The sequence below is a fragment of the Phyllopteryx taeniolatus genome, chromosome 19 (assembly GCF_024500385.1).
Source record: "Phyllopteryx taeniolatus isolate TA_2022b chromosome 19, UOR_Ptae_1.2, whole genome shotgun sequence".
Classification (NCBI taxonomy): Eukaryota; Metazoa; Chordata; class Actinopteri; order Syngnathiformes; family Syngnathidae; genus Phyllopteryx; species Phyllopteryx taeniolatus.
Genome location: NC_084520.1, coordinates 1,583,551 through 1,602,545, shown reverse-complemented (window position 1 = coordinate 1,602,545; position 18,995 = coordinate 1,583,551). Strand labels below are relative to the sequence as shown.

The 18,995-nt window shown below is 43.7% G+C and overlaps 2 protein-coding genes across 6 annotated transcripts in view; both read right to left on the bottom strand.

Annotated features, from left to right (window-relative positions):
- The window catches only part of ryr2a (ryanodine receptor 2a (cardiac)), a 325,067-nt gene extending 318,415 nt beyond the window's left edge, over positions 1 to 6,652 (bottom strand). For both annotated transcript variants that reach the window (XM_061755631.1, XM_061755632.1), the window contains exon 1: positions 6,503 to 6,652. In XM_061755631.1, coding sequence (XP_061611615.1) covers positions 6,503 to 6,547 — 45 coding nt within the window. In that variant the 5' untranslated portion in view covers positions 6,548 to 6,652. The remainder of the gene's footprint in view (positions 1 to 6,502) is intronic.
- Positions 6,653 to 7,858: 1,206 nt separating this feature from the next.
- mtr (5-methyltetrahydrofolate-homocysteine methyltransferase) overlaps positions 7,859 to 18,995 on the bottom strand; it is a 71,583-nt gene continuing 60,446 nt past the window's right edge. For all 4 annotated transcript variants that reach the window (XM_061755633.1, XM_061755634.1, XM_061755635.1 and 1 more), the window contains 6 exons: positions 17,868 to 18,023; positions 12,812 to 13,011; positions 12,518 to 12,718; positions 11,827 to 12,019; positions 9,084 to 9,196; positions 7,859 to 8,355 (listed from right to left, as the gene is read on the bottom strand). In XM_061755633.1, the coding sequence (XP_061611617.1) occupies positions 8,266 to 8,355; positions 9,084 to 9,196; positions 11,827 to 12,019; positions 12,518 to 12,718; positions 12,812 to 13,011; positions 17,868 to 18,023 (953 nt within the window). In that variant the 3' untranslated portion in view covers positions 7,859 to 8,265. The remainder of the gene's footprint in view (positions 8,356 to 9,083; positions 9,197 to 11,826; positions 12,020 to 12,517; positions 12,719 to 12,811; positions 13,012 to 17,867; positions 18,024 to 18,995) is intronic.

The following is an 18,995-nucleotide window of genomic DNA, read 5'->3' as shown; positions in this document are numbered from 1 at the left end:
GGAAGCAATTTCATGACACCTGGGGAAACCTGTGCAGGTGCTTTGAGTTTAGTAGATGATTAATCTGTGACACTCAGTTTAAAATATTTATGGCCTGCAAAATTTGGTCTGATTTCTTCACTGGATTCAGATTTTTTTGAAATTCGTTATTTCGTGGGTTTATGAGCTGGAACCCCAAATGAAGTAAAAATAAACAAATACTATAAATCTATAAACGTTTATTTTTTTTAATGGAATTATGGAAATAAATAAACTTTTCCATGATATTCTAATTCTTTGGAAAGGGTCTGTAGGTGTCAGAGCCTCCACAAGGCTCCAGCACCAACACCAAAACGGTCGTATGAGGACTGTGAAGGCCAACAAAACAAAAAATAATAATAATAATGTGGGCAGTACAACACAGCTGAGAGTGGACATAGCACGTATCATAGCAAGGTTTTCGATCCTAAATTCAAAAGCAATGGTTGGAGAGGATGTGAAAGAAAGAGAGATAGAAAATGTTTCTTTGCCTCTCTCATAGGGTTTCACATAAAATATGGAACCTTCTCGTTTTTAATAGTACCTTTTCAAAGCTGTGGTTCTTATTACAAAAATATCACAGATTTGAGATAAATGTGGATCAGGCGAAGCTAAAAATGCTTTTTCATACAAGCTAGTCACCTGATGCAATGATTACATCATAAAACCTCAGCATGTCATATTTTTAGAAAGGAAAACATATCTTCATACCTATTCTCCTCCATCTATGCTGCTTCTTTACTATATTATTTTACAATTATTTAAAAATTAAGTTAACTCAAGATAAGCTATTAATCTAAACTGTTGTAGTTTTGTTGATATAGTGTTTTGTTGTGTTGTCGTCTGCTTAAGAAATATTGTTTTGTATTTGATGTACAAATCGTGTTATTATAGAGACTTAAATACTATTTATATGACGCTAGAGGTGCACCAATTAATGGATGAATCAACAGCTTATCAATTATCAAATTAATCGACAACTATTTTGACCTTCAAATAATCATTTAGAGACCTTGGTTAACTAAAAAGTATATAATTCCTCTGAATTTCAGCCTCTCAGTAAATATTCTCAGATTCCTGTCGTCGTCCATGAAAGCAGACTTTTCATCTTTGTGTTTAATCAAAATAAGACATTTGCAAACATCTGCTTTCACTTTGGAAAAACAGTGACCCACATTTTTGCCAATTTTCTGACATGTTACGACCAAAGTAGGAGCTGAATCATAAGGGTTAGGGTTAACCCTGAGTGGTGTGCATTACGGAGAGTATTCAGAACCCCTTAAATTTTTCACTCTTTGTTATATTGCAGCCATTTGCTGAAATCATTTAAGTTCATTTTTTTCCTCATTAATTCACACACAGCACCCATATTGACAGAATTTTTTGCAGATGTATTAAAAAAGAATAACTGAACTATCATACAGCCATAAGTATTCAGACCCTTTGCTGTGACACTCATATATTTAACTCCGGTGCTGTCCAGTTCTTCTGATCAATGCAGCCCTATGGGGGGCACAAGCCAGTGCAAACTGTAGGCCGGTCCCAAGCCCGGATAAATGCAGAGGGTTGCGTCAGGAAGGGCATCCGGCTTAAAACTTTGCCAAACAAATATGAGCGTTCATCTAAAGAATTCCATACCGGATCGGTGGTGGCCCGGGTTAACAACGTCCGCCACCGGCACTGTTAACCTGCAGGGCGCCGGTGGAAATTCAGCTACTGTGGGTCGAAGACGAAGGCGAGGTGGAAAGCGGGTTCTTCGGCAGAAAGAGAAGAGGAAAGCACAGAGCCTAGAATTTAATGTGGGGACTTTGAATGTTGGGACTATGACAGGAAAATCTCGGGAGTCGGTTGACACGATGATTAGGAGAAAGGTTGATATATTGTGTGTCCAGGAGACCAGATGGAAAGGCAGTAAGGCTAGAAGTTTAGGGGCAGGGTTGAAATTATTTTACCATGGTGTAGATGGGAAGAGAAATTGAGTCTGGATATTTTAAAAGAAGAGTTGGCTAAGAAAGTCTTGGAGGTGAAAAGAGTATCAGATCGAGTGATGAGGCTGAAACTTAAAATTGAGGGTGTTGTGTGTAATATGATTAGTGGCTATGCCCCACAGGTGGGATGTGACCTAGAGGTGAAAGAGAAATTCTGGAAGGAGCTAGACGAAGTAGTTCTGAGCATCCCAGACAGAGACAGAGTCGTGATTGGTGCAGATTGTAATGGACATGTTGGTGAAGGAAACAGGGGTGATGAAGAAGTGATGGGTAAGTACGGCATCCAGGAAAGGAACTTGGAGGGACAGATGGTGGTAGACTTTGCGAAAAGGATGCAAGAGGCTGCAGTGAACACTTTTTTTCCCAGAAGAAGCAGGAACATAGGGTGACCTACAAGATCGGAGGTAGAAGCACGAAGGTGGATCTTGCGCAGACGATGTCATCTGAAGGAGGTTACCGATTGTGGTAGGGGAGAGTGTGGCTAGACAGCATAAGATGGTGGTGTGTAAGATGACTCTGGTGGTGGGGAGGAAGATAAGGAAGACAAAGGCAGAGCAGAGAACCATGTGGTGGAAGCTGAGAAAGGAAGAGTGTTGTGCGGCTTTTCGAGAAGATTTAAGACAGGCTCTCGGTGGACAGGAGGCTCTTCCAGAAGACTGGACGACTACAGCCAAAGTGATCAGAGAAACAGGCAGGAGAGTACTTGGTGTATCTTCTGGTAGGAAAGGAGAAAAGCAGACTTGATGGAAACTCAAAAGTACAGGAAATCATACAAGGAAAGAGATTAGCTAAGAAGAAGTGGGACACTGAGAGGACCGAGGAGAGGCGAAAGGAATACATTGAGATGCGACACAGGGCAAAGGTAGAGGTGGCAAAGGCCAAACAAGAGGCATAGGATGACATGAATGCCAGGTTGGACACTAAAGAAGGAGAAAATGATCGATACAGGCTGGCCAGACAGAGGGATAGCGATGGGACGGATGTGCAGCAGGTTAGGGTGATTAAAGATAGAGATGGAAATATGTTGACTGGTGCCAGCAGTGTGTTAGCTAGATGGAAAGAATACTTCGAGGAGTTGAGGAAAATGAGAGAGAACGAAGAGTAGAAGAGGCAAGTGTGGTGGACCAGGAAGTGGCAATGATTAGTAAGGGGGAAGTTAGAAAGGCATTAAAGAGGATACCTCCTGTGGAGGTATGGAAGCATCTAGGAGAGGTGGCTGTGGAGTTTTTGACCAGCTTGTTCAAGAGAATTCTAGCGGTTGAGAAGATGCCTGAGGAATGGAGGAAAAGTGTGCTGGCTATTTGCCTTGAGGATGTTGATGGAAAAGTACAGAGAAGGTCAGAAGGAGCTACATTGTGTCTTTGTAGATCTAAAGAAAGCCTATGACAGAGTACCCAAGGAGGAACTGTGGTACTGCATGTGGAAATCTGGAGTGGCAGAGAAGTATGTTAGAATAATACAGGACATGTACGAGGGCAGCAGAACAGCGGTGAGGTGTGCTGTCGGTGTGACAGACGAATTTAAGGTGGAGGTGGGACTGCATCAGGGATCAGCCCTGAGCCCCTTCCTTTTTGCAGTGCTGATGGATAGGCTGACAGATGAGGTTAGACTGGAATCCCCGTGGACCATGATGTTTGCAGATGACATAGTGATCTGCAGTTAGAAAGATGGAGGCGTGCACTGAAAAGCAGAGGAATGAAGATTAGCCGAAGTAAAACAGACTATATGTGCATGAATGAGAGGAGTGGTGGGGGAAGAATGAGGCTACAGGGCGAAGAGATAGCAAGGGTGGAGGACTTTAAATACTTGGGGTCAACCGTCCCGAGCAATGGTGAGTGTGGTCAGGAAGTGAAGAAACGGGTCCAAGCAGGTTGGAACGGGTGGAGGAAGGTGTCAGGTGTGTTATGTGACAGAAGAGTCTCTGCTAGGATGAAGGCCAAAGTTTATAAAACAGTGGTGAGGCCAGCCGTGATGCACGGATTGGAGACGGTGGCACTGAAGAGACAACAGGAAGCAGAGCTGGAGGAAATGAAGATGTTGAGGTTCGCTCTCGGAGTGACCAGGTTGGATAAAATTAGAAACGAGCTCATCAGAGGGACAGCCGAGGGTCGATGTTTTGGAGACAAAGTTAGAGAGAGCATGATTTCGATGGTTTGGACACGTCCAGAGGAGAACTAGTGAGTATATTGGTAGGAGGATGATGAGGATGGACCTGCCAGGCGAGAAAGCTCGGGGAAGACCGAAGAGAAGGTTGATGGATGTAGTGAGGGGAGACATGTGGGCAGTTGGTGTTCGAGAGGAGGATGCAGGAGATAGGCTCACATGGAAAAGGATGACGCGCTGTGGCGACCCCTAAAGGGACAAGCCCAAAGGAAAAGAAGAAGATATTCGTATCACGCAACATGTTCATGGACAATGCGTTGGACCATATTGACTCTATGCTGATTATGTACATAATGAAATAATGATCAACGTACTTACAAAATACTATCTAGATATGATATCTTATGGCTGTGATGTTCAGCTTGATAAGGCTAAATAATCACCTCGAAGAAAGAGGATGCACTGTTAGCATACACCTTTAGCTACAATCGGTGCCGGTAACTGATTGCACGTTGATAGGTCAACGAGCAGCGGCCCTTTCTTTGGACCAGTTCACATTCGTCCGGGAGTGAAATTTCGCTGGTTCTCAATGAATGACACCCGATGTGGCCACCATGAGTTTGTGGGAGAGGTACCCGACTCTTGCTGTCAGTCTACATCTGTTCCCTGGACTCATGTTGCATTTCTTGTACTATACAGTATTTCATGTCCTGTTTGTCTGGTCCCTTTGGTGAAAACTTTAGTCTCTCGCATGATTGCCACCGCATTTGTCCACTTCACAGGTGACCTCTGATGACCCACTGACAACGTCCCCCGCTACTGACCGGCATTTTGCTGACCTTTCCTCTCAGTGACTCATATTCCTCAGTCTAACTCCATTGCGTGACTGACTTACAAACGCGCTTATGAAGACCTAAGGTGTGAATTTCGAGATAATTATCAGGTTGTTTTGAAAATACATGTTGCATTAATATCGTTTTGATTGCTCCACGCTATCTTCGAAATTTTTGATGACTTCGTGATTAGCAATGTTTAGTGATTTTCCTTTCATATGGGATTAATAGTTGATTGTGTTCAGACTTTACTGATCGGCCTGATCGGTATCGGCCGATATTTAGCATTTTATGCTGATCGGCTGATTGGCTTTAATGTCATAATTCGCCGATCCCCGCAAAAGACATTTTCTCCGTGTCGCCATCGTGCACAGTATATTTGAATCCAAAAGCTAGTTTATTTTTTAGCCTTGTCGCGCGTCTTTTGACGTAGTACTGTAAATATCTGACCACCAATAAAGTTATTTTCCAAAAACGTCAGTGGTGTGGGACAGACTACCAGACAAATTTGGTCTTTCACGATTGCACGATGTCAGACGACCTGTATGTCTTGTACTCCGTGTATAGCGGTACTTGGAGAGCGAGGTTATGTTTTGGTTTTTTTTAGGTGGTAATTGCCGTGAAAAGGTTGAGAACCACTGGTATAATAATATAACGGTGTGTAGAAATGATGGTTATGTGTCCAGGAATTATTTATCACACACAATGCATGGATGTTATAGACAGTAAATCGATAGCAACCTCGGTCGAGAAAATGATATGGAAATCTAGCGTACTGATTATGATTTTCTTTGGATAATTGTTTTTGATGAGTGAGGGGGGGGGGAATGATTAAGTCAGTAAGGTTTTTGGTTTTTTTTTAGCAAATGAGAAATACTGTATTACGCCTGGTTTTTTGCACCCCTGCTATATAGTACGCATGTAGGCTATCATAACTATCATAGCAACCAATAATAGCTGTTCATATTTTTATTGTTCGAGTTTTATTTTTAATATATTCCATGTAAATATAGTTGAGTGTTCTATACTAATTGGTAAATGAAAACTTTACATTTATTCGGGTTTTTTTTTGTTGTTGTTGTTGTTTTTTTTATTCCCCTAACAGAATCATTATTTATTTCCTTTATTTTTTACTGGGAGGAAACGTTGCTTCATTGACAAAAATGAAATATCCACGTCAACTGAAACCCATCTAAAAAAAACAAAACAAAAACAAAACAAACAAAAAAGCACTGGATGAAAACGCATGGGTTGCAGGAGAAAAGTGATGGGCTGCAGCGGCGTGCTTTCTGTTCATACCGCACTGCGCTCGAGCGCCCCCCCCCCCCCCCCCCCCCCCGACACCAACACACCAGCCCATAAAAGCCCACTCAATGCGGCTTCACGATGCACACTCCCGACAAATTCCCGCATCACTCCCACGACCGCACATCCGCCGACAAGCAAACGAGGACAGTCGTTAGCCTTAATGCAGCCACCTGGCTGCGCGATCCCGCGGTTCGAATGAGTGTGACGTCACACGCACACAGCTCCAATCTTTGCAACATCGAAGCGACTTACTGTTCGCAGAAACTGAATTTCATCCTCGCCTTCCCCGTCAGCCATGGTTTGCTCTCGCCTGCCGCAGCTTGGAGGAAGTTTGGCTGGCAAAGTGTGCGCGCGCGCGCCAGTGCCTGCGTCACGATGGGGTTCGTCTTAACGGCGTGCGCGCGCACGCCGGGAGGCGCGGCACAGGTGGAGGAGCAAATGGTTTGGCGCCCTCTGGTGGCCGAGCCCATGAATGATGTCGGATATTATGACCTTGCAGCTTTCATATAATTTGATCAATAACGGGAAACACACACACACACATATATAAAAAAAAAAAAGTCGAATTTAGCATTTATTTTATGCCGCCTGGGTTATATATGGGTAAATGACTCCCATGTTGAAACAGCCATGCTAAAAGTCCTAGTTTCAAAAAGTTATTGATGATTTCATAACGGAATAACGGCCCATAATGTAATACGTGGCCTTTTTAATCAAATGTAATAAGCCCATAAAGTTATAACTGGCCAATCATGTATTAACAGTCCAGTCAGGGTGTACCCAGCCTCCTGCCCGCAGTGAGCTGGGGTGGCTCCAGCACACCCGCGACCCTAGTGAGGAGAAGCAGTACAGAAAACGGATGGATGGATGCAAAATATCTTTCATTTCAAACTCAAAACAGGTATATATTTTATTATCTGTGTCGATTCTCAGTCATCCCGGTCATGCACAAAATGAACCACACATCATCCATCCGTCCATTTTCCGTACCGCTTCTCCTCACCAGGGTCGCGGGCGTGCTGGAGAATATCCCAGCTATCGTCGGACGAGAGGCCGGGGTACACCCGGAACTGGTCGCCAGCCAATTGCAGGACACACATAAACAAACAACCATTCACACCTACAGGCAATTTAGAGTCTTCAGTCAACCTGCCACGCATGTTTTTGGGATGTGGGAGGAAACCGGAGTGCCCGGAGAAAACGGGGAGAACATGCAAACCCCACACAGGCGGGCCCGCGGATTGAACCCCGGTCCTCAGAACTATGAGGCAGGCGCTCTCACCAGTCAGGTACCGTGCCGCATAATCTTCTTTTCCTCGCCACAGCGCGGCATCCTTTTCCACGGAAGCCTATCTCCTGCATCCTCCTCTCGAACACCGACTGCCCTCATGTCTTCCCTCACGACATCCATCAACCTTCTCTTTGGTCTTCCTCTCGCTCTCTTGCCTGGCAGCGCCACTTTGCGGGATTTCATTCATTGGGGTTTTCTGGAACGTAACCGACGTAAACGGGGGTTTACTGTACAAACATTGAATTAAATCAGAGCTCAGTTGAACACGTGAAAATGAGCTCCAAAAAGGTGGCGCGGAGAGTCAAAAAGACACAACATCAGATACTAAAAAGTTTATTTTTGACAATAAAAAAAAAAAGTGTAACACCAATATAATTTGTTTCTGTTTAACATCAATCTTAAATGAATTTTTTTCCATCAAAAATGAAACGAAAAACAAATATCAAGCAAGTCAAAGTGTCATTCAAACAGATCAGTTCAGTCAGCTGTCGAATGAAAACAGTCAACACCTTTAACATCCATCCATCCATTTTCCGTACCACTTCCTCCTTTTATTCATCTTTCATTTCGGACTACGGTGCACCATTTTTCAGTAATACTGTCAAATATATATATACGGTATGGCGCACAGCTCCTGTTGTAAGTGATACTGATGGTGGACACGAAACAATACTAACTGGATGTTGTCACGCTCAGTGGCGGTGCGGTGCGGTGCGGTGCGGTTCTACACCTCAGTGTCGTAACCGAGGATGGGAGCGAGCCACTTCTCAATCTCCTCGACATGCATCTTCTTCCTTCTTGAATAATCCTCCACCTGTTGGGAAGAAAACAAACCAATGGAATACGTCAGTGGAGAGATTGCTAACCAAGTACCAGTCGAGGAGAGTGTTGGTCACCGTTACAGGGGGGGGGGCCGGACAGCGCATCCTAAAAGTATTCGCACCATTTCGGTTTTCCACGTTTGATTCCTTGCCTTAGTCCAAAATGCAGTCAAAATAATTTCCCCCTCAAAATTCAACATACAATATCAAACACTTATTTTATCATGATTTCTTCATTTGATCAAATTTAAAAAGTCAGGCACGGTGAACGACTGGTTAGCGCATCTGCCTCACAGTTCTGAGGACCGGGGTTCAAATCCCGGGCCCCGCCTGATTGTGATCGGCATATTGGGCACCCCGGTTGTACGAAGAGGCATACATTAAAGCCTTTCTCTCATTTGCTGCTCGGGCCTTTGGAGGAAGATTTACAAACACGATTCACGACACCTGCGATGGCTAGTTAGTTTAGGCGAGCCCTGTAAACACCGCATGTGGAAAAACAATATTTTTTTTTTTCCCAAACCGGAAAAGACTGAGCTGTGTTTCATCAACGTATGAGACTCCTGTGCAAAGAGCCCACTGCTTTCTGAGGTCCGTCAACAACGTATGGAGCAAAGTGTGTGAAAACAAGTATGTGTGATTGTTTGTTTTTTTTCCAACAAATCTGGCTATTTCATTTTTTAAATGTGAGCGCAAGAGTCAAATGCTTTGTGTAACCTGCCTGCTCCTTGGTGATCTTTCCGACAGAAAAGTATAAAGCCTGTGGGTTGGAGAAATAAAGTCCAGAGACTGAGGCAGCGGGCGTCATTGCCAGTGACTCTGTCAGAGCAATACCTAAACACAGAAACATTGCATTTAAATACCCTGCATTATTATGACATATTCCGCACACACACGTGACCGGATTCATACCTTAATGAGCCAAGAAAAAAAAAATAAACCTGAACTGTGTCCTGCACACAAAGAAATCTCTGCAGCAAACCCACAAGGTGGTATAAATGCTGTATCTACGACCTGCATCTAATGGCCGAACCCATTTTCATGATTTCATGAATTCAAGATTTGAATCGCTGGTGAACGGCATCGCAGATGTAACAAAAATGCTTTCACACAATGTCGTCGCCGAGCCATGCCAATTCAGTATATGCTGCAACCCCAATTCCAATGAAGTCGGGTCGTTGTGTTCAACATAAATAAAAACAGAATGCAAATAATATTCAACCTATATTTAATTGAATACACTACAAAGACAAGATATTTCATGTTCAAACTGGCTTTATTGTTTTTAGCGAATAATCATTAACTTGGAATTTTACGGCTGCAACACGTTCCAAAAAAGCTGGGACATCTGGCAAAAAAAGTTGAGGAACGCTCATCAAACAAACACCTGTTTGGAACATCCCACAGGTGAACAAGGTCATTGGGAACAGGTGGGTGCCATGATTGGCGATAAAAGGAGCTTCCCTGAATTGCTCAGTCATTCACAAGCAAAGACGGGACGAGGTTCACCTCTTTGTGACCAAGTGCGTGAGAAAATAGTCCAACAGTTTAAGGACAATGTTCCTCAACATACGATTGCAAGGAATTCAGGGGTTTCATCATCTACGGTCCATAATATCATCAAAAGGTTCAGACAATCTGGAGAAATCACTGCATGTAAGCGGCAAGGCCGAAAACCAACATTGAATGCCCGTGACATTCGATCCTTCATGCGGCACCGCATCAAAAACCGACATCAATGTGTAAAGGATATCACCACATGGGCTCAGGAACACTTCAGAAAACCAATGTCAGTAAATACAGTACGGCGCTACATCCGTAAGTGCAACTTGAAACTCTACTATGCAAAGCAAAAGCCATTTATCAACAACACCCAGAAACGCCACCGGCTTCTCTGGGCCAGAGCTCATCTAAGATGGACTGATGCAAAGTGGAAAACTGTTCTGTGGTCCAACGAGTCCACATTTCAGATAGTTTTTGGAAATTGCGGCCATCGTGTCCTCCGGCGCAAAAGAACCATCCGGACTGTTATGGACGCAAAGTTCAAAAGCCATCATCTGTGATGGTATGGGGCTGTGTTAGTGCCAATGGCATGGGTAACTTACACATCTGTGAAGGCACCATTAATGCTGAAAGGTACATACAAGTTTTGGAGAAACATATGCTGCCATCCAAGCAACGTCATTTTCATGGACGCCCCTGCTTATTTCAGCAAGACAATGCCAAACCACATTCTGCACGTGTTACAACAGCGTGGCTTCGTTGTAAAAGAGTGCGGGTACTAGACTGGCCTGCCTGCAGTCCAGACCTGTCTCCCATTGAAAACGTGTGGCGCATTATGAAGCGTAAAATACGACAACGGAGACCCCGGACTGTTGAACAGCTGATGCTGTACATCGAGCAAGAATGGGAAAGAATTCCATCTGCAAAGCTTCAGCAATTAGTGTCCTCAGTTCCCAAATGTTTATTGAATATTGTTAAAAGAAAAGGTGATGTAACACAGTGGTAAACATGACCCTGTCCCAGCTTTTTTGGAACGTGTTGCAGCCATAAAATTCTAAGTTAATGATTATTTGCTAAAAACAATAAAGTTGATCAGTTTGAACATTAAATATCTTGTCTTTGTAGTGTCCATCCATCCATTCATTTTCTGAGCCGCTTCTCCTCACTAGGGTCGCGGGCGTGCTGGAGCCCATCCCAGCTATCTTCGGGCAGGAGGCGGGGTAAACCCTGAACTGGTTGCCAGCCAATCGCAGGGCACACATAAACAAACAACTATTCGCACTCACATCCACACCTACGGGCAATTTAGAGTCTCCAATTCATACATGTTTTTGGGATGTGGGAGGAAACCGGAGTGCCCGGAGAAAACCCACGCAGGCACGGGGAGAACATGCAAACTCCACACAGGCGGGGCCGGGGATTGAACCCCGGTCCTCAGAACTGTGAGGCTGACGCTCTAACCAGTCGCCCGCCGTGCCGCCATCTTTGTAGTGTATTCAATTAAACATAGGTTGAACATGATTTGCAAATCAATGTACTCTGTTTTTATTTATGTTTAACACAACGCCCCAACTTCATTGGAATTGGGCTTGTACATACAGTATATAAATATACTTAGTGTTTTACAAAGATTACATACAATCCCCTCCAAAGGTATTGGAACGGCAAGGTCAATTCCTTTGTTTTTGTTGTATACTGAAGACATTTGGGTTTCAGATAAAAAATTAATATGAGACAAAAGTTCAGAATTCCAGCTTTTATTTCATGGTATTTACATCTCGATGTGTTCAACAACTCAGGACAGAGCGCCTTTTGTTTGAACCCACCCACTTTTCAAGTGAGCAAAAGTATTGGAGCAGACATTATTCACAAAAAAGGTTCATGTTTTATACTCTTGTTCTTTTTTGAACAAAGAACAATCCAGGCATCCATCAGTAGTTATGAAAAGTGAGTATTCGTACCAATGCTCTCCTGGATTCCAGCCAGGTTCCACATGACAATCTTCTCAGTGTGATCAGGCTGGCTTGGGTAGCCTGCGGCTGGTCTGATACCTTGATAACGAACCCTGTGGAGGTCTGAGGTCTGGAGAGACTCACCACCACAGTAGCCCCAAAGTTCCTTGCGCACACGGACATGTAGCTCCTCGGCAAATGCCTGGGGGAAAATAAAGAGGGGGGGCATGTTCCACTGGGTTGCACTTACTTTACATTACTATGATGGAGCTTAAGGTGCTCTCAAAGGGGTCTCTTTAGAGTATTGTGCTATCGCTGACTACTTGTCCGGCACGTATATTCCATGTTTTCAGTTTCAGCTGCAGTTCATTGTGAATGACAAACCTTTTTGATCGTTGTTGTCTTCATGCAACACTTTTCAAAAGAACAGAGATTAACTGGTCGATTTAAAGCTGAATAATATTCAAGATTGACTGAATGAGCCTGACCAGTTGTACTAATTTCATCGTTGGCCATCTTTTCCATCCTTGACTGTCGCAGGCCTTTTAGTCATTTACATGTAGCCAACAAGTAAAAGGCATCATTTGTTTCAACAATATTTACACAAATTTTCAACTGAACCCGGAAAAGCATCACATGAAATGCCAAATGAAGACATCTAAATACATTGCAGTGATGAGAAATAGGATCCATCCCGCACCTCTGCCAGTCGGTCAGCCAGAGCTTTGACCATAATACTGCTGTAGTCGTCTCCCTCAGCCTGGAACTGCTGACTCAGTTCCTCAGCACCGAACACTCCCACAGCAAATAATCCAATGTAGTCTGCCAGGCCGCTGTCTAAGGGTGCCACAAAGTCTGCCAAGCACAGGTAGGGTTCTGAAGATGTACAGTCCTTTTCCACCTGACGGAGAAATATAATGGTGTGCCTTACTTCAGACCCACATTCTTCTAGACCTAATGTCTTTGGCAAGACTGTATTCATAATTTTTCTCACCTGTTGCCGCAAACCGTGCAATACTGCGATTGGCTCGGAATCTCTGTGCACTGTATCATAATTATTGTACACGTTGATGTCGTCGCCATCACTCTGGGCCCGCCAGAACCCCACCAATCCTCGCCCCGTCAGACTTGAATTAACAATCATTTGGTTAAGCAGTCGCTGGGCATCATCAAAAACTTTACGTGCCTCCAATCCTAAAAGGAATCAATATCAATGAGATTGGTCATATTCATCTAGCTTTTCAGAATGCGGAAAAAAAATCATTACTGACCAAAAGACCTTTCTTTTTTTTTTTTTTTTTTTTTTTTTTTTTTTTTACTATTGTAGGTTTAAAGCTATCCCCTCCAAATGTTGATAACTGTTTATATATATATATATATATATATATATATATATATATAAATAAACACACGGACACACACACTCACAGAGCGGCTGAAATAAGTATGTATTTAACAGGTCACCATTTTTCTAACTCAATATATTTCCAAAGGTGCTATCGACATGAAATTTTCACCAGATGTTCGGAACAACCCAAGTAAACTATACATACAAAGAAGGTAGGACAAATACGATAAGAAATTAAGTTGTGTAATAATGTGAAATGACACAGGGAAAAAGTATTGAACACATGAAGAAAGGGAGGTGCAAAAAGGCTTGGAAAGCCAAGAGAACACCTAAAATCTATCAATAACCAAACAGCAATCCAGCCCCTTGTCAGTGCAAATTAATATCGGCTGGTTAAGTCCTAATTGATGGCCTACAAAAAGGTCTCATTGCCAAGGTGTGAGTCAAGGCACATTTCATGATGGGTAAGAGAAAAGAGCTGTCTCAAGACAGTTGCAAAGCATTACGAGGGCATTGGTTACAGGCGCATACCTAAGCTTCTGAATGCTCCAGTGAGCACGGTTGGGGCCATAATACGTAAGTGGAAAGCCAATCATCCCATCATAAATTTGCCTCGATCAGCTGCTCCTCGCAAGATTTCTGACAGAGGAGTGCAAAGAATAATCAGAAGAGTTGTCCAAGAGCCAAGGACCACCTGTGGAGAGCTTCAAAAAGACCTGGAATTAGCAGGTACTGTTGTCACAAGGAAAACAAGCCTGTATGCACGCTCATCACGATAAGACCCCATTGCTTAGAAAAAAAAAAGCATGTCAAAGTTTGTTTAAAGTTGCCTGAAAAACATTTGGACAAGCCAGTTAAATACTGGGAGAATATAGTCTGGTCTGATGAGAGCAAAATTTAACTCTTTGGAAGCCATAATGCACACACCATGTTGGGAGGAGAAATGGCACTGCGCGTCACCCTAAGAACACCATGCCAACAGTGAAGTTTGGAGATGGAAGAATTATGGTGTGGGGCTGCTTTCAGCAAATGGTACTGGTAAACTTCACACTATTGAAGGAAGGATGAATGGGCAAATGTACCGAGACATTCTTGACAAAAATCTGCTGCCTTGTACGAGGACGGTGAAAATGAAATGCGGCTGGATATTTCAGCAGGATAATGAACCAAAACATACTGCCAAGGAAATTCTGAATTGTTTCAAAGGAGAAAAAAAAAAAAAAAAAAGCTGTTTTAGTGGTACAGCTGATCACCTGACTTGAATCCAATCGAAAATCTATGGACAGACCTGAAACTCAAGGTCCATAAAAGAAGCCCACGAAACCTTCAAGATATGAAGACTGCTTGTGTGGAGGAATGGGCCAAATTCACACCAGAGCCATGCATGTGACTCGTTTCGCCTTACAGGAGGCGGACATCATTGCAGACAAAGCCTTTTGTACAAAGTATTAAATAAATATCAGTTGGCGTGTTCAATACTTTTTTCCCTACATCATCTCACATTATTGCACACAACTTAATTTATGAACTAATGTGTTCCACTTTCTTTGTATGTATGGGTTACTTGGGTTGTTCCCAACATCTCGTGATATTTGCATGTCAATAGCGCCATTGGAAATATATATAGTGAGAAAAATGATCACTATTTTTAAATACTTATTTCAGCGCCTGTGTGTGTACCTATGTGTGAGTGTGTTTATTATATATATATATATATATATATATATATATATATATATATATATATATATTTACCCCTCCTTGAGCTGTCACCTTATCGTGGTGGAGGGGTTTGTGTGTCCCAATGATCCTAGGAGCTAAGCTGTCTGGGGCTTTACACTTATTGCCCCCAGGCTCGTCGCCTGTACGTTGGGGTTCATCCCGATGGACGAGAGGGTAGCCTCCCTCCGCCTTCGGGTGGGGGGACAGGTCCTGACTGTTGTTTGTGCCTGTGCACCAAACAGCAGTTCAGAGTACCCCCCCTTTTTGGAGTCCTTGGAAGGGGTGCTGGAGAGCGCTCCAGCTGGGGACTCCATCGTTCTGCTGGGGGACTTCAACGCTCACGTGGGCAATGACAGTGAGTCCTGGATGGTTCGATGATCGACTTGTGGTCGTGTCATCGGACTCGCGGCCGCATGTCTTGGACACTCGGGTGAAGAGAGGGGCGGAGCTGTCAACTGATCACCACCTGGTGGTGAGTGGGCTCTGATGGTGGGGAAAGATGCCGGTCCGACGTGGCAGGCCCAAACGTATTGTGAGGGTCTGCTGGGAACGTCTGGCAGAATCCCAGAAGAAGTTTCAACTCCCACCCCCGACAGAACTTTGCTCATGTTCCGGGGGAGGCGGGGGACATCGAGTGGACCATGTTCCGCGCCTCCATTGCTGAGGCGGCCAACCGGAGCTGTGGTCGTAAGGTTGTCGGTGCCTGTTGTAGCGGCAAGCTCCGAACCCATTGGTGGATACCAATGGTGAGGGAGTCTGTCAAGTTGAAGGAGGAGTCCTATCGGGCCTTTTTGGCCTGTGGGACTCCTAAGGAAGCTGATGGGTACCGGCTGGCCAAGCGGAATGCAGCTTTGGCGGTTGCTGAAGCAAAGACTCTGGCATGGGAAGAGTTCGATGAGGCCATGGAGAAAGACTTCAGGACGGCTTTGAGGAAATTCTGGTCCACCATCCGGCATCTCGGGGGGGGGGGGGGGGGGGAGCAGTGCTCCATCAACACTGTGTATAGTGGGAATGGGGCGCTGCTGACCTCAACTCGGGACGTTGTGAGTCAGTGGGGAGAATACTTCGAAGACCTCCTCAACTCCACCGACACGCCTTCCCATGAGGAAGCAGAGTCTGGGTTCTCTGAGGCGGGCTCTCCTATCTCTGGGGTTGAGGTCACCGAGGTGGTTAAAAAGCTCCTCGGTAGCAAGGCCCCGGGGGTGGATGAGATTCGCCCGGAGTTCCTAAAGGCTGTGTTGTGGGGCTGTCGTGGTTGACACGCCTCTGCAACATCGCGTGGACATTGGGGACAGCGCCTCTGGATTGGTAGACTGGGGTGGTGGTTCACCTTTTTAAGAAAGTGGACCAGAGGGTGTGTTCCAACAACAGGGGGATCACACTCTTCAGCCTCCCTGGTAAGGTCTATTGGGTGTGGTGGAGAGGAAGGTCCGTCTGGAAGTCGAATCTCAGATTTAGGAGGAGCAGTGTTGTTTTCGTCCTGGCCGTGGAACAGTGGACCAGCTCAACACCCACGGAAGGGTCCTTGAGGGCACATGGGAGTTCGCCAAACCAGTCTGCATGTGTTTTGTGGACTTGGAGAAGGCATTCGACCGTGTCCCTCGGGGAGTCCTGTGGGGGGTGCTTCAGGAGTATGGGGTATCGAACCACCTGATATGGGCTGTTTGGTCCCTGTACGACTGGTGTCAGAGTTTGGTGCGCGTTGCCAGCAGTAAGTTGGACTCATTTCCGGTGAGGGTTGGACTCCACCAAGGCTGCCCTTTGTCACCGATTTTGTTCATAACTTTTATGGACAAAATTTCTAGACGCAGTCGAGGCGTAGAGGGGGTCCGGTTTGGTGGCCTCAGAATTGCATCTCTGCTTTTTGCAGATGATGTGATTCTGTTGGCTTCATCAAGCCGTGATCTCCAATTCACACTGGAGCGTTTCGAGCCGAGTGTGAAGCGGCTGGGATGAGAATCAGCACCTCCAAATCTGAGACCATGGTCCTCAGTCGGAAAAGGGTGGCGTGTGCCATCTCCAGGTCGGGGATGAGATCCTGCCCCAAGTGAAGGAGTTCAAGTATCTTGGGGTTGTATCTAAAACTATCTCAAATCTCCAATTTTAACACTCCTATACAAGCAGTCCATTCCATGCTCAGCTCCAGTACTGTTGGTCCAGCAAGGCCGAGATGGCAAGCAAAGCCCACGTGATCACAACAAGAGGTTGGTAAGGTGCTAACATCGTAGCAATGAGTATGAGTGAATGTTGCTGGCTTTATGTCGTTTATTGACACTCCAGTTTAGCGTCACTGTAAAATTAAACTCACATAACTAAAGAATTACATCTACTGAATGTTCAAATACATCACAGACTTAGTTTCTTTCTTCATTTTTGTTCACAAAATCGCTAGCTCAACGCTAACACACAATAAATGAACAAACACCATTGACGAGCCAACGAAAATTATTATCCAAAATCGCGGCACTTATATCTCTCAAAACAACGAATATTGGTACACAAACACTGTATAAACACATACAAACAGGCAATACAACAATACTCTCTGGCCTATATTCTTCAAACTCTGTGAAAAACGAGTTATAATAACAATATTTGATCGTGACTTCTACTTTCTCTATTACTGCAAGTGGCCCTCGGAGGTCAAGTCGTGCAAAGCAGTTACTTTGTGTGACCCATTGGCAGTGCTTGCCGCCCCATTATAAATAAACTTAAAAATAACTTGAAAATTTAGCGCTACATTCAAAATATCTCCTGTCAAAATGATATCAATTGAAAATATGAAGAAGCGGCAAAGCAACTGAAAAACGGAATAAAAATGTTGCTTTTCAGTAAAAGTTCAAAACTTAAAATAACAACAAATCATTTGACGTTTGTAGTCTGTGTGTCATCAGCGCTTAACATTGTGCCATTAAAAAGATATGGTAGCATGTTAGTCGTTTCTTCAAATTGAATAACCTGACAAATTGGGAATACATACCAACTGTCTTGTCATTGAAGATCTTAGGGTAACCTCGATTGGGATATTTCCCCCTGAGCTGCCAGACATCAAAGAAAGGCTTCCAATCGATGAATTGAACCAGTTTGGTCAGGTCGTATTGATCAAACACACGGGTGCCAACCAATTGAGGAGTCACTGAAAGATAAATCAAAATCATTCTCATCTTGCATACCAGTTGCATTTGAAGTAGCTGTTGTCCAGTGCCCACTCTAGAAACTGACACAAAAATAGTGCTTGTGGCCTCAAATTGATCACAATATGTTTTCTGAAATATTGTAATCATGATATTATCCAGATATTTGTGCCAAGTGCAGACAAAGTCAATTTTGGAAAGCTGAAACTCCATTAGTGCCCTTATGGGATTAATAAAGTAGAGCGATCTATTGATTTGAAGTTGACGGAGACATTTAACTTTGAGCAAAACAATGTCAAAAAGTGGAAAACAAAAAAAAAAAAACATAATCGAGTGAACCGTTGCTATTTGTGGGGGGGACACGTATATTTTGTTTCTGATAATTGCCTTAATTGTTTGAACCATAAAATTACACAAAACCTTAATACCAAAACACTTTTAATATCTTTTGAATCTCATCTTACAATTTTACCCTTAAAATAATACAATTATTTCTCATGTATAATACGCTCTTGAGTATAATCCGCACCCCCAAAGTTGACGCCAGAAATCTTGAAGTCTTCTATCTACAATGCACACCTTTCGATACATTGGTATATTCACATGCTATAAAGAGAGAGAGAGAGAGAGAGAGAGAGAGACGTCTCGATCATTTGGGTAAAAGCGTCCCGCTGCAATATGATTGGCTGCCTGCTGCAAATACAATGCCGTGAAAAAGTATTGGCCCCCTTCTCAAATTCTTACATTTTTGCATAATTTTCCCACTTTATTGTTTAGAATCATCAAACTATTAAATAAATATCAGACAAATGCTGTTTTTAAATGGTGATTACATTTTAAAAATATATATATATATTCAAAGTTACCTGGCACTGTGTGAAAAAGTAATTACTCCCCTTGTTGAATCATGAATTAATTGTGGCTAATCATAATTTTTGGTTCATTTTCACTGATCACATACAAGCCTGATTAGG